At 34.6% G+C, this 13,927-nt stretch overlaps 4 protein-coding genes across 4 annotated transcripts; 2 read left to right on the top strand and 2 right to left on the bottom strand.

Annotated features, from left to right (window-relative positions):
- The first annotated feature begins 1,087 nt into the window (after positions 1 to 1,087).
- On the top strand, positions 1,088 to 2,775 carry LOC130739805 (casparian strip membrane protein 1-like). The gene is made up of 3 exons (XM_057592218.1): positions 1,088 to 1,395; positions 1,641 to 1,764; positions 2,343 to 2,775. Exons 1-3 carry the CDS (start codon positions 1,175 to 1,177, stop codon positions 2,556 to 2,558), a joined length of 561 nt encoding a protein of 186 aa, XP_057448201.1. The 5' UTR covers positions 1,088 to 1,174; the 3' UTR covers positions 2,559 to 2,775.
- Positions 2,776 to 2,880: 105 nt separating this feature from the next.
- Positions 2,881 to 4,899, bottom strand: LOC130739804 (photosynthetic NDH subunit of lumenal location 2, chloroplastic). Its single transcript, XM_057592217.1, has 2 exons — positions 4,218 to 4,899; positions 2,881 to 3,174 (listed from the first exon to the last, which is right to left on the bottom strand). Exons 1-2 carry the CDS (start codon positions 4,731 to 4,733, stop codon positions 3,076 to 3,078), a joined length of 615 nt encoding a protein of 204 aa, XP_057448200.1. The 5' UTR covers positions 4,734 to 4,899; the 3' UTR covers positions 2,881 to 3,075.
- Positions 4,900 to 6,247: 1,348 nt separating this feature from the next.
- On the top strand, positions 6,248 to 8,761 carry LOC130739803 (2-hydroxy-palmitic acid dioxygenase MPO1-like). Its single transcript, XM_057592216.1, has 4 exons — positions 6,248 to 6,950; positions 8,038 to 8,100; positions 8,176 to 8,247; positions 8,383 to 8,761. Exons 1-4 carry the CDS (start codon positions 6,594 to 6,596, stop codon positions 8,497 to 8,499), a joined length of 609 nt encoding a protein of 202 aa, XP_057448199.1. The 5' UTR covers positions 6,248 to 6,593; the 3' UTR covers positions 8,500 to 8,761.
- A 2,724-nt stretch (positions 8,762 to 11,485) lies between these two features.
- LOC130739802 (NAC domain-containing protein 2-like) lies at positions 11,486 to 12,977 on the bottom strand. Its single transcript, XM_057592215.1, has 3 exons — positions 12,669 to 12,977; positions 12,230 to 12,510; positions 11,486 to 12,020 (listed from the first exon to the last, which is right to left on the bottom strand). Exons 1-3 carry the CDS (start codon positions 12,832 to 12,834, stop codon positions 11,616 to 11,618), a joined length of 852 nt encoding a protein of 283 aa, XP_057448198.1. The 5' UTR covers positions 12,835 to 12,977; the 3' UTR covers positions 11,486 to 11,615.
- Between the last annotated feature and the right edge of the window lie 950 nt (positions 12,978 to 13,927).

Genomic DNA, 13,927 nt, shown 5'->3' with positions numbered 1-13,927 from the left:
CAAACTACACATGCTCAATTGAAATATGTCTGTACAATAATTGCTTATGGAACAATTCTTGCTTTCTAAGATTCATGTTGGTTTGCTATTTTCAATTAAACTATGAACAATGTCATAGTCATGAAAATGAATACTTCTGTTAACACAACCACAGCTTAATTACCTTTTCTATTACAGGGAAACAAGGACAAACACAGATTTGGTGGGATTCTGGGTCTTATTCATATGAGGTCTTGCATGTGAGCATGAGATATGATGGTGCAGCCAAAGATGACTTGCCGAGAAGCTATATCAAAATTATTGCAGTTAATTCGGCAAGTCATCTTTGACTACATGTATATCTCCTGTTTACATGTTAGATTCAGGATGACAATGTCTTTGACAAAGAAGATCACTTCAATCATTGGCAGCTATTGAAGGAGCATGTATGGATGTTCTATCTATGCAAATCGGGTTTTTTTTGTTCAATATGCAAATCTGGTTCAAAATAGGGTTAAGTTAGCAAGGTAGACTTTGGGCCGGTCCAATTGGACCTTTCAGCCCAAGTTGTAATATCAACTGTTTGGAAAATTTACATGCTATATACTTCTTGACCAAAAAAAACTCCTAATAATCATCCAATAATAGTTATAAAGATGAGGAATGCAATATTTATATATGCTCAGGTTCTTTATCTTCAGAAAAATATTGTAGAACTACATACTACTAAATATTTTCTCTCAAAATTTTTAACGCGCTTTCAACCAATTGCCTTTGTCATAGTCCATGAATGCTTATATTGGAGCAGGAACACGATGACTTTTAATTTTAATATACTCATGGTTGAACAAGTACGAGCAGGTGCATAATTTAATTTAATTTAAATATACACCTGGTTGAACTATTGTATGTAAGCAAAATCATTCACAGCCTATCACAAACTTACATGTGGCATGCTTTAGAAAACAAGAACAAAGCCACTTAGTGCTTAGCAAACCTAATACAAATTAGGGGACTATTAGATAAATTAATTTCCTTTTTTTAGACATTATGGGACTATTCCGAATTTGGCCTGCGATTCTACAACTATATAAATGCATTTGTTTGGGAATACCTGTAGTTAAGATAACACCATCATACAAAATATCCTAAGAGCTTTTGAGTGTGTGGGAAGAAAATTTGAAGTTGGAAAAGAATGAAGGGAGGTTCAATTGAAATTGGTGAAGTGTCAAAGGGTGCATCCCAAAGAAAAGGGATGAAGAGAGGATTGTCTATAATGGACTTTATTTTGAGAATTGTGGCAGCTGCTGCAACACTAGGTGGTGCAGTGGGCATGGGAACAGCTGAAGAGAGCCTTCCATTTGTCACTAACTTTATGCAATTCAGGGCTGAATATGATGACCTTCCTTCATTTGTGTAAGTGTTGTTTAATTTCTTCTAAGTGCATGTTTGGATACACGGTAGATTTTCAGATTGGAAAGATAATTGATTCTAGAAGAAGTTACTGCCAGTAATTTTTATGATAACAAAATTGATTTTGAAAGATCTGAATGTGAATCCAAACTTGTAAATGTTTTTTTTTTGTGTTGCTGAAATCTTATGTCTGGTCATATGAGAATTTGTTTAGCAAAACTATGGCTAATATGTGACCATAAATCCAGGTTTTTTGTGCTGGCTAACTCTCTTGTCTGTGGCTACCTTGTGCTCTCACTCATACTATCTGTCTTCCACATAGTCAGAAGCTCTGCAGTTAAAAGTAGAGTTCTCCTCATTGTTTTTGACACGGTAAGCATACAGACTCCTCTTATCCCCAACCCCAAGGCAATTTTTTGTTATCTATGGGCCAAAACTATTAAATTTTATTTTTGTCTCTTTTTTATAGGGATTTTTTTTTCATATTTTCAATTGATATCTTTTTATTATATTTAAAAAAGTGTAGTGACCAACAAAGTCTAACATAATTTTTAGATAGCTGAATCTTTGAAGTATAGAAACAAAATTTGTTAGGATAGACAAAATTTATTTCACTGATCTCTACGCATTGAAAGGGATAAGCCTCTAGCTCGATTGGTGGATACCCTTGGTTCAAACCAAAAGAAAAAAAAAGTTATAAAAGTGTTACATTATTAACATCTAACTCCAAATTTTCAAATTTTGTAAACAAATTTATGGAAACAACTGAAAATGAAATCATGCTAAAAAATTTCCACTCTTTGCAATCCACAAGTAGCCCCCAAAAGTGAAATAAAATCCTTATGTTGCTCAATTAGCTTATATTACCTTTAAGCACTTTTTACTTAATGGTTCTGTTAACTCCTCATTTTGATGCTGCTGATCAAGAAGTTTGAGTTAATCTTGTGAAGGTGATGCTGGGTCTCCTCATAGCAGGAGCATCTGCAGCAGCAGCCATTGTGTATCTAGCTCATAATGGAAACTCAAAAGCCAATTGGTTCCCAATTTGCCAGCAATTCAACAATTACTGCCAACAAGCTTCAGGTTCAGTGGTTGGATCTTACATTGCTGTTGCGTTTCTCATCATACTAATTCTCCTATCAGCAGCAGCAATCTCTCGACACTGATGTGTGCTCCAAGTGTATGAAAAGAGATTGATTCAATGAAAATTTTCCTAGTGTGTCTTTTGTATCAAAGTGTGTATCTATCATTGACTTGTGTTGGATGCTTCAATATGTGCAGCTTGAACTTCTAGTGTGACATTATGACAAGCATATGATCTGTATTAAAGTGATCACATTCTAATGCTTTCATGTGCAATTTGAAATGCTTATTTATCTATCATTGACTTGTGTTGGATGCTTCAATATGTGCAGCTTGAACTTCTAGTGTGACATTATGACAAGCATATGATCTGTATTAAAGTGATCACATTCTAATGCTTTCATGTGCAATTTGAAATGCTTTGAAGTTTCACATTCTAATGACAAATATATACATCATATGCTCCAAGTTTCACATTCTAATACATTCCATAATCAATTTGACATTTAAAATTGGAAAAAAAAAATGTGAAGATGTTTTATACAACAAAGGATAAAATTCCAAATACTGATACCCTGCTGCAGTTTCTTCCTCGCGGTGCTATGCTAAAATAGCTACAAGTTCATCTATTGATTTCAGTAACCTCTCGTAGTATAGGTACGATTCATATACCTTTGGCGACCGAACATGCCGATCAAGCTGAAGTGAAAACAAACGCAATATCAGTCTACAAGACACATAATTTATAAAAGGAAAAAATTTGACTAGGACTAATTATCATGTATCTCAGACTCAGGTGTTCAGTTATACATGATTTTTATTTCGAGCCTAAGCCAGAGAATGCAGGGGAGAAGAAGAAGAAGAAGAGAAGGATTGCTGTTTCAATGTGTAATGAGTTCATTCATCTATTGAATACACTGGTACAAAGGTTTATATACAAATCAAATGAAACTCAAATGTAATCAAAAATTGAGAATTACATGTAAATGAGGATTAACAAACTCTAACAGACTTACTAAGAAGCTGATTAAGCATCTAATGTTAAATAGCTAATTTAACAATTTGACAAGCAGAACTAAAGTTAGTTTCCTAATTATGAGGAAGTACCATAAATTTATTTCATATTTATTACAATGCATGATTAGATGAATAAAGACTAGATAGTTTTTAAGGTAAATTTGGCTACACAACTTAATTAAGCTAGTCAATGGACACTTATCACATAAATGCTCATTCTTAGCTTATCAAAGTAAGCTCCAAAGACCTTACATGTAGATATATGTAATTAGCTTAATCAAATACACATTTAAGCGTTAAGGTCAAATAGGTTCTTTCAAAGACAACCCTTAAAAGAAATTTTTGGATCAATGAAAATCATCCTAAAAACAACTAAATGATATTTCGTCCATCAAATAATTCTTCAATGTGTATTTCATTAATTACATAGTCTCCAAAAATACTTAAGGACTTCCAACATTCCAAAACTAATATCATCTACTCTATATTTTTTTTAAGCCACACTTATCATCTACTGAGACAATCATGTTCGAGTTGGGTAAAACCATTATGGACGACAAAGTTCTTCCTACCAAGTATTTAACGCAGTTGCATTCACATGGACTTCTCCCTACTTATAACGTTTAGAGACTATATAAATCAATAACAATCAAATTAAAATAATGAACAAAGCATTAATTGCAGATTGGTCATTAATCAACAATTAATTAAGCATATATATGTACCTCAGCCATGTTGTCCACCAAGTCATTAGCAGTCTTAACATACTCCTTCTTGCGATTCTCAGGCAGAGTAGTGATAGCATTTTTCAAATCCTGGTCAAGATAGGACTGCTTCAATCGAATGTAGAACATGACATACCTCCAAGACATGCTCTCCAACATGTCCCTCATACTATGCAGCCCCTCAGCAGTTTGCTTTATCCTCTCCACTGCATCTTCAGGGGAAAGCCCTGGCTCAAAGAAATGCTCCTTCAAGAAAGAACGTGTCCCCCACTTCTCCGCTAGTGCCGGAGGCGGTACACCACCGCCATAAACTCCTCCTGCTACTAGCACTGCTGTTGAAGTGGTAAGAAATGTTGAAATCAATTTTCTTCTGCTGGTTGTATCATTGCTGTGTTCAGCAGAAAATGGTGCTTGGTTGTTAATAAGAGGTAAAGGGTTGGTAGTTTTGGAAGTGTTTCTTTGCTTGGTTTTAATGTGAGCATGGAGGAGTGTGGTGGCGTGAGTGAAGCTCGACATTGTTTTGGATAATAATTTGTAAATGATGATATCAGAGTGTGTTTGTTACTTTGGGGGTGAGTTTTGAATGGTGAAGAGGAAGTTGAACTCTGAATTTTGGCTGCTCTGTATACTACACTCTTGGACCTCAACAATATGCCATGTGGAAGTGGAAGCATTATCTTCTTTGTTGAGAGGAGAGTCCTACCAATATTCACTATAACACTATTTTTTCAATATTTTTTCTTTTAGTAATCAAAATTTATGTGGGCTCAAATATATTAAAAGTGTAACTCACACTTTAAAAGTGTAACCCACACTTTTTGTGGAATTCAGATAAGTTTTAATCAATAAATGAAAAAAGTATGTTGTTAGCATTTTTATTACAAGTGTAAATAAAATCAAAGATAATAATAGAAAATATTATAGTGTCAAAAAAGAAAAATATAACTTAAGAGGAAATGAGATCATTTTTAATTGACTTTTTAATTAGGTTATATTTAAGAAAAAAATCTATGGCCTGTTTGATTGCAGTTCTAGTTTTCATTTTTTAAAACAGTTTTCAGAAAAAGAAAACAGTTTGAATGACATGTTTTCAAACATTTAGAAAACTGATATCTAAAAATTAAAAATTGAAACTGAAAACATCTTTTAGTTGTTTTAGTTTTTTAGTTTTAAAAACTGAAAATGAGAACCATTTTCAAAAACTATTTTTGAAAACAGGTCTTACCAAACAGGTTTTCAGTTTTTAAAAATTGAAAACTGTTTTGAAAACAACAAACAAACAAACCCCTAATATCTAGTTTTTTTATCAGTGAAATTTTTCCTCTGATCTCTGACGTTTTCTAGCCCATGGGGCTTTTGACTCTATGAACTTTTATTGTGTAATGCTTTTTGGCCCTAACAAATTTTTAGCCCTGACCGATATGAGCTAGGGTTGGTGGGCTAATTTTGCGAGCTTTATTTGTAGGAGTATCGGTTCTATAATTTTCCGTAATCATTTCTTGTGTATTTTTTATAGAAAAATATTAGTAAATTAATTTATTTATTAGGGTTTGAATTCTGACATCATCACCTTTTCATTCTTCCTAACCGTTATGTCTCATAACTCTTATAGCATTTTCATTGCAGGTTGCTTAATCCAATCGGAGCATCTAAGAACGTTGTTTATTTTGGACAGTTCTTATTGCTTAAATTTTAGCAACGTTGCTTAAATAAGCAATAATTCTTATTCTATTTGCTTTTACATTAAAAAAAACATATTCTTAGTTCTTCATCAAAATTCATACTTAAATGGTAGTACTCTCTCTCTCTCTGTCTCCTATTATAAGATTGAAGTCTTATAATAAGGGACAGAAGAGTAAAAAGTATAAATATATGAGATATAATAAAACTCAATTAAAAATAAAATAAACAACTATGGTTAGATAAAAAACTACACGAATTGCTTAATCCTATGTAACAATTTAAACATACTTAAATAATGTTTAAGTAACTCAACTAACTACTCATCATGATCGGAGGTGCTCACCGCACCGCCGCATGAGCTAACCCTTAGCGGTCATCTCCTATGTAACCCTCTCTCTTCTGAAGCATTAACTAACCTGGGCAGGGCAGGGACCCAACATTCATACCAACATTGATTTTCCGTATTTCAATCCACTCACTTTATCTAACCCTGTTCCTGTTGTGTTGTCATATCTTTCATTCCATCGTTTGCCACCTCGTACTCTTCGAAGTTGCAGCATGTTCTTTCCTTCTACACCTTTGTAACACATAAGTTTGTATTGAGTATTGACCTTCATGTTCTTTCCCTCATTCTGAGATAACCCCAATAAATATTCCCCAGGAAAACAAAATTCTCTTGTATTGACCTTTTTGATGGGAAGGATTGGACTGTTTGATCTTGAAAAACATTTTGCTTTTTATGGAGCTTACCACAGCAACCCAGTTAACATAGCAATCCATGTGTTGTTCGTTTGGCCTATCTTTTTCTCAGCTCTTCTTATTCTATACTTCATCCCTCCCTTCTTCAACCTTCCAAATTTGGAGTTTTTCCTCTGGGGGAACCATGTGATTTTGGTGTGGAATGTTGGGTTCTTGGTTGCTTTAATTTACGCAGTTTTCTATGCTGCTTTGGATCTCAAAGCTGGTTCATTGGCTGCTTTGCTTTGTGCTGCTTGTTGGGTTGGTAGCAGTTTTGTTGCAAGCCAACTTGGGTTACCTCTTGCTTGGAAGGTAAACAACCATATGTTACTGGGTTTTAATTCATACTAACATGTAAATCTGGTATATTTTTGTGAATCCCATTTTGGGTGTGTCTGGGTAAATAACTTAATTAAGTATGTCAAAAAGAGCTTAATTAAGTATGTCAATAAGCGCTTATAAGTTAATTTGAGAAATTTATTGAAATAAGCTTAAAAGAGTTATAGGTAAATATATACTCTTATTCATAACCTAATCTAAACAGCTTATGAAAATATGTCCAACACAACTTACTTATAGGTAGGGTATGAGCTCCTTACGCTCTCTCAACCATTTGATAAGCGCTTAACTTTAAGATAAACTCAAATAAGCTCTTCCAAACGAGTTTGTCTGCCCGTGATTAATACGGACACACTTGTTTCTGATCTATGACTACACATGTTGGGGAAAAAACCTTGTTTTCCTGTATGTCTTTTTGGTATCTATTCAATTCTGTGACGTAACTACAGAGCAAGTAACTTGTGGAAATGGAAATTACATTAACCTACCTTTGATTAACTGTTTTTCACTGATAGTTTATAGGTCATCAACTCCCATGACAGAACCACCTTATGCAAGTTTATAACATTGGTGTTAATCTTTCCCCAAAAACATTAGTTTCTGATCTGATCTTATATTGTATATCATTATGTGCATTCATCAACCTCAAATTCTCATCTCCACTACCCTAGAGCATCATAAGTCATATAGAGTCTGATAGGCACTTTAAGATCACAAATTATGTCTGAAGTACCTCATTTTTATCCATTTAGCTTGAATAAAATGTATGAAATCCCAACCACTTCAACAGTTTTATAGGCTCTACATCGCTTCATCACAAATGTAGTCTATTTTCATAATTCTTGTAGACTGCCTCGAAAATACGATTTTATCTGGAAATTCTCTGACACTCAATAGCCGTGTTGCTTGTTTTTATTTTCTATAGATGTAATCTGATAGAGATGCTTGTGGTCAAATTCACCTAGAAAAAATATTTGTTTCATGTGAATAGAAACATCAGCATATAACATTTATCACTTTTTCCTCTTTGATGTTAATTCTCAAACAATTCCATGTGTAGGTTGTTCTGGTGATTCAGATAGTGTGTTGGATAGGGCAGTTCATTGGTCATGGAGTATTTGAGGTAAGTTTCTGTTGTCATAACTCAATCCTTGACTTACCCTTTCTCATATATGCACCTAAGATGTTATGTTCGCAGAAACGAGCACCTGCTCTTTTGGATAACCTCATTCAGGCCTTTGTAATGGCTCCTTTCTTTGTATTGCTGGAGGTATTGTACTTATAAATTTCATGTTTCCCATAATTTTGTTTCTTCTCTTGCATGATTTTCTACTTTCCTTAATATTAATTTATTGCTTGAATTAATTCATTTATGGTTAGTTATAAGGCTATTTGTTTGCTGTAGGCTCTCCAAACTTTATTTGGTTATGAGCCATATCCAGGATTTCATTCAATAGTGCAAGCAGAAATTGAAGCTAATATCAATGAGTGGCAGGAAAGTAAGCAGAAACTAATTTCATAGCTTCTGCTTGGGCTGTTGTGTATCTTTATTCGTTGGACGTAAAATGATCTCCCATGAACATGGTCATAAAAAGCTACAAATGATCATGTGTGTATCTACATTTGTATATATGTTTTTGAGGATAATCTTGATTTTATGCTAATTCATGCTTTCTGATAGGAGCACCAGCGTGGTCTGTTATTTGCTCTTTGTTGATGTAGTTAGGGTGCCCTTTGATCCATGAGGTCTTTCCAATTACTTATTTCTATATTGGCTTCCCTGACTTTTTGACTTATGTTATAACCATTAAACCATGACATGAATCATGTATATCCTCAGGACAACTTTTCAGTTGTCAAATAAAGTTTACCAACATTAAAATGTTACAAAAAAACTTTGCTCTATCACTAAAAAAATGTGGAAAATGGAAAACCTATGATTTTTATTATCATAGTCATAAATCATGCCAAAATCAATAGCTTACTATAGGATTAACCTGACAGTATTTGAAGTTATCTCAAGACTGTCTCTAGCGTCAGCCGGGTACCAAAATAGCTGGATTTATCCTCTGTTAGAGCTTCTTTTGGAGATCTCACAATGACTACAGATTTGGTCAAACTAGTCCTAATAAATAGTAGAACAATGCTTACTGATAAGTTAACTTTTGTGTGGAGTTAGGCCTAATCCTAATTTTTAATATCCTCATCTTAGGGATTCTGAGAGCACTTTTCTTAATTGTGACTTGCATGCTTCAAGATATGCTATCTAATGTTAGGCTAAACCTTCTGAGTCACAGCTTTAATCTTTTGTTCCATTCCCCAACTTGAAAATAAATAAAGTAGGATGTGTTTGAAGCCGTCCTCATCTACAGCTGTATGATGAAGTAAACAAAGGCTTGTGCCTGTTAAATGTTAATTTATAAGATAAGATGAACTGAATGCAAGTTAGAGAGCTTGATCATATTCTGCAGACTTGTAATTCAAGAAAAATATACAATGACTTATAATTGCAGGCCTGCTTTTTGAAAACTTGAACAGTTTTTTAAGGCACTAACTAGCTTACTGTATTCATCTTTTTCTTCCCCAAACTTATTATCTCCTTTATTTATTCCATATACAAGCAGCACTTCCATATTACAATTTACACTACAATCTCTGCCACAAAAAACCTGACCTGTGTGATCGAAAATGAAACATGAAAGTTGGTCTACAATTGATTCTACTTGAAAAATCCACATGGTTAAGTGCAAATGTGTGTTTTAGGTTAAAAAGGGGGGAAAAGCTGTACGAGGAGTATTAGGGAACCTTAAAGAGAAGTAGTGATGTTGGTAACCTTGGTATAATTGTTAATGTTAGCCTGAATCTGAAGTACGTGTTCCCCATTATCAAAATAAGCAATATCATGTACATGTATGCATAGGTTGATGGCGAGACTAAGAAGTATTAACAACACACTCTTTTGAACACCCATTCATTCACTCTGTATATTGGTCTACTTTCAAAAAAATCAACTCATCATTGCCTCAGTTAAAAAAAAAATCAATACTTTGAGTGTGTTGATAGATATGTTTTCAATCCCATATTGGGGCTCATCAATGTAGCTGTAAAAACAGGGATAGCGGGATTTCGCAGATGGTCGCAAAACGATAGTCTACAGAGCTCGACGAAGGTCACCGAGGAAGCGTAGGGGAGGTAGAGGCGAAGAGGAGGCATTCACGTGCAACTTCTCCTTTCTCTTCGTTTAGGATTTCTTAATTGGGAATTACACAAAAGCCCCCTAAACATACAGCTTTGTTTCAACTTTTAAGTGAAGAACATTTTGGTGACATGTTTCACTATCACGCTGCAATCTCAGGCTACTGCATGAAAACAACCGCGATGGCCGCGACGGTGAAGGAAACCACGATGGGACACACGGTCCTATGAGCGGCTGTGATACGCGATGCCTTATGAGTTGTGATTAACAACCTAGGTTAAAAGTGTTTTTAAAAGAGTGTGTTGTTAGCATTTATCTCGTCACTAATACTAATGCCACAAATTTAACTAGTATAAAGCAATCCAACTCATGTAATTCATTGCTCCTAGGAAAGGTCTTGGTTTGGCCCCTTTTTTGTCCCTTTGGTTCATCAGAGGATGGAGGAACTGTCGAGGTAACTTACTTCTAGTATTTTCTGTAGACCTGAATAAAGAAATGCATTGACAGAAAAATAATGCTTGATAGCAATCAGTTTCTTATATGAATCATGGGTGACTAGGCTCTTAAAATGCCAAAAACAGGTAAAAAAATGCTTTAGTTCATAGTTTATTTATTTACTAGCATGCGCAATAATGTGTCACATTCTTGAATCTTCTCATCCGTTTCATGCCCTGCACCAAACATCCCTAAGGTTCTAGCATTCAACAAAATTAAAAAAACAGCACACTACACGACTCATTCAAATGATTAATTCGTTTTAACATCAAATTATTTATATAAACTATCACCTTCCTGACTAAGCAAATACAAGGATTTGTACTTAATTAATATTATTAGTCTCATATGTCATGTGTAATTCTCAGCCATTACAATATAGTAATATTGCGCATGCGCATATACCAACCTCCTCCTCCACACGTCATTTGCTTGCTTCTCATAGGGACCATTTTTTGATTGATTCTGCCGTCATCACTTTGGATAAGCAACACAAGGAATCAACTATAAACCAATCACAAATTAAATTAATAATTGATTTGGAAACCTCTCCATGCTTCAATTATTGACTTGTAGTTTAGAATTTGCCAGTTGTATCATTGGTCAAAAAAAATAATCATTGAAATAACGTTCACGAAGGAAAAAAGTGGTTCAACTACAAATGCTGCCAAACTATGATCTAAGAATCTGGTTTGAACTATAGCCGAATAAGGAATGTAATTCCATATTTGTGAACTTAAATTAAAGAGATAATAAACTTGTCAAGTGTCATTAGCTTGTATGAATGATGTTAAACAATGTTTATGGAACTATCAGATTGAGATCACTGAAAATATATTCATTAGGTGATGTAATATACATTTTTACAAAGAATCTTGAGGACTATTTTATTGGTGACGCTTATAGTCATGATGCCTAACTAATTAAGTCTATTATATTGGGATTAACTATTGTCCTCTATGGTCATAATCTTGTTTCACAAATATCGTTGGGTTGATGGTGTTGTTTCGTTTCACTTGTAGCTTCCCTGAATCTGCTGCATAACTAGAGTTAGTAGGCATTTCCATCAGCTGTAATGGGTCTGTTCCACCATGTGCAGAGTTAAGTTGAAAGTCAAATGTTGAGTTATATGATCCATCAGATAAAATCTGTGAAATTGAACCCAAGTAATCCACATCCAAAAGATTAGCAAGGGAATTAGTCCTTGGAAATTTCAGATCAATTTTCTGTTCACACTCTTCATTTGCTCTTTTCAGATCAATTGGAGTTGTTGGGTATTCTTCCTCTTTTACCTCTAGTGAATTTGCTGTGGCCTTCTTCTTATAGATCCTACACAGGACCCAGTCATCAAGCTGCACATCCAAAAGCACAAGAACAAGGTCAATCAAAGCAAAATCATTAATAACATGTTTGGATGAGTTTTCATTTCATTATAATCAACTCTGGAACAAAAAAGTTTCTCCACAGAATTGATTATACTGTAGAAAGATTTCAAAACGTGCCGTAAATAATTAATAGAAAGTATATATGTAACAGTTATGCTAAGGGTAAAAAGGCTTACTCTCATGGACCCAATTTGCCTAGGGGGTTGTGTTGTTGTTCCAATTAGTCTATACTCATGCATGATCCAATCTGTCTTGACACCCTTTGGTGGCTTACCCTTGTAAAAGACCAAAGCTTTCTTCACCCCAACATGCTGAGACCCACTAAAGATTGATTTGTCTGTGCCAGTAGCCTTCCAATACCCAGACACAGCTGCCCTATTAGGCCTCGCCCCATTTGGATATTTCCTCTCTCTTGGACTAAAGAAATACCATTCCTTTTCTCCAAAAGCTGTTTTATCTGCATTTACACACAGGAACATTTTATCAGCCAAATTCAGTGCATGTTTAGAAAGAAAAAAAATTACAATTGATTTCGAAGTAAAGAAAAGTTGATCCAAACATACTATCAGACAGACAGATAAAGGTTTAACAAGTGATATTTGTATGCATATGTACCAGGCAATTCCCATGGATCAAATTTATAGATATCCACTTCAGGGATGATAGGTGCAGGGCATGGATGTGATGAGACTTGATTACAAAGGTAGTGCACAATTAGTTCCTCATCTGTAGGATGAAACCTGAAGCCAGGTGGGAGTTCAGAGCTTGAGCTTCCCTCCATAGATTAAAATGGAAAGTCTAGAAAAATAAGAAAAGAAAAAAACTTTGCTTCTTTGGTGATTTTGGGAAATTAAGGATTGGAAGGAAACTTGGAAAAGGGTTGAAGAGAAATCAAGGTGTTTGAAATGTTTACAAAGAGGTGGATGTGCCTTTTATGTTTGAGGTTTCTTGTCGTTTTATGTATGTGGAGTTTGCTGCATGGACTTGATTGGTTCCTAGTATGACTTTTATGTGTGTGCGTCATCAAATTCAAGCGTGTGCCAAAATCCAATGAGGGTCCATGAACTTGGTTCACTTCACCTATCTCTTAACTGACATTTTCCTTTGAACGTGTTTATCCACATTAAATGGGGTGCGTGCATTCATTCAATGTTGTTGGAGGAATATTATTGGCATATTGCAGATATACTATTAAGTTTTCTATTATTGTGAAGTCAGCACCTAGCTGTGTATGAAAAGGAATATTATTTGGTTTCAAGTGTGGTGAAGGTTGCAGTTACTTCCTCTTTTTTTGTCAGTGTATAAGCCTATTGCCGTATTTACACATTTATTGACATACTTAAAAGTTGTATTTTGACCCTACAATTAAAAGAAAATAATTGGCTTTTGCCCCCGTCTGAATCTGAGTCGAGATGAAGTGCTCGCATGTCCGGTGAGTGATTATTTAACCTTGTTCATACACTTGTTTAAATGAGGCAGACGTGACATGTATTTTCAATTAAAAATTAATTTACACATGTATAATGAATAATGAAAAGAATTGTCGAAATTAAAAAATAAAATCCTAATTGAATAAACCCACAATTTTCTTAATCCTTAATCTCCAATTTCATCTCCCTCGTCAAGCTCAATCAAGCCGCAACAATGTCATCACTCCATGAGTTCCTCTGTCTTCTCGCCGAAGCCCCTCTACCTCGTCATTGAAGATATCAACCCGGCCATTCAACCATAACTAGAGCATCATCTTGGTTCCAACCAATCTTATCTAGTCATAGAAATTAAAATGTAATTTGAATTCGGTGTGAAACTAAAATCATACAATCCTATGTTAACTGACATATAATTTAGTAACCTATGACCAATGAAGAAGAGAG

This window comes from Lotus japonicus, chromosome 2, assembly GCF_012489685.1.
Source record: "Lotus japonicus ecotype B-129 chromosome 2, LjGifu_v1.2".
Lineage (NCBI taxonomy): Eukaryota > Viridiplantae > Streptophyta > Magnoliopsida > Fabales > Fabaceae > Lotus > Lotus japonicus.
This window is presented reverse-complemented; position numbering and strand designations above follow the sequence as displayed.

Coding starts and splice junctions, on each gene's coding strand:
- LOC130739803 (XM_057592216.1), top strand. CDS start 6,594: ATGGGAAGGATTGGACTGTTTGATCTTGAAAAACATTTTGCTTTTTAT. Junction 8,101..8,175: donor TTGGTCATGGAGTATTTGAG/GTAAGTTTCTGT, acceptor TTATGTTCGCAG/AAACGAGCACCTGCTCTTTT. Junction 8,248..8,382: donor CTTTCTTTGTATTGCTGGAG/GTATTGTACTTA, acceptor TGTTTGCTGTAG/GCTCTCCAAACTTTATTTGG.
- LOC130739805 (XM_057592218.1), top strand. CDS start 1,175: ATGAAGGGAGGTTCAATTGAAATTGGTGAAGTGTCAAAGGGTGCATCC. Junction 1,396..1,640: donor GATGACCTTCCTTCATTTGT/GTAAGTGTTGTT, acceptor CCATAAATCCAG/GTTTTTTGTGCTGGCTAACT. Junction 1,765..2,342: donor TCCTCATTGTTTTTGACACG/GTAAGCATACAG, acceptor AATCTTGTGAAG/GTGATGCTGGGTCTCCTCAT.
- LOC130739804 (XM_057592217.1), bottom strand. CDS start 4,733: ATGTCGAGCTTCACTCACGCCACCACACTCCTCCATGCTCACATTAAA. Junction 3,175..4,217: donor TGGTGGACAACATGGCTGAG/GTACATATATAT, acceptor TTTTCACTTCAG/CTTGATCGGCATGTTCGGTC.
- LOC130739802 (XM_057592215.1), bottom strand. CDS start 12,834: ATGGAGGGAAGCTCAAGCTCTGAACTCCCACCTGGCTTCAGGTTTCAT. Junction 12,511..12,668: donor TGATCCATGGGAATTGCCTG/GTACATATGCAT, acceptor GTGTAAATGCAG/ATAAAACAGCTTTTGGAGAA. Junction 12,021..12,229: donor GGCAAATTGGGTCCATGAGA/GTAAGCCTTTTT, acceptor TTGGATGTGCAG/CTTGATGACTGGGTCCTGTG.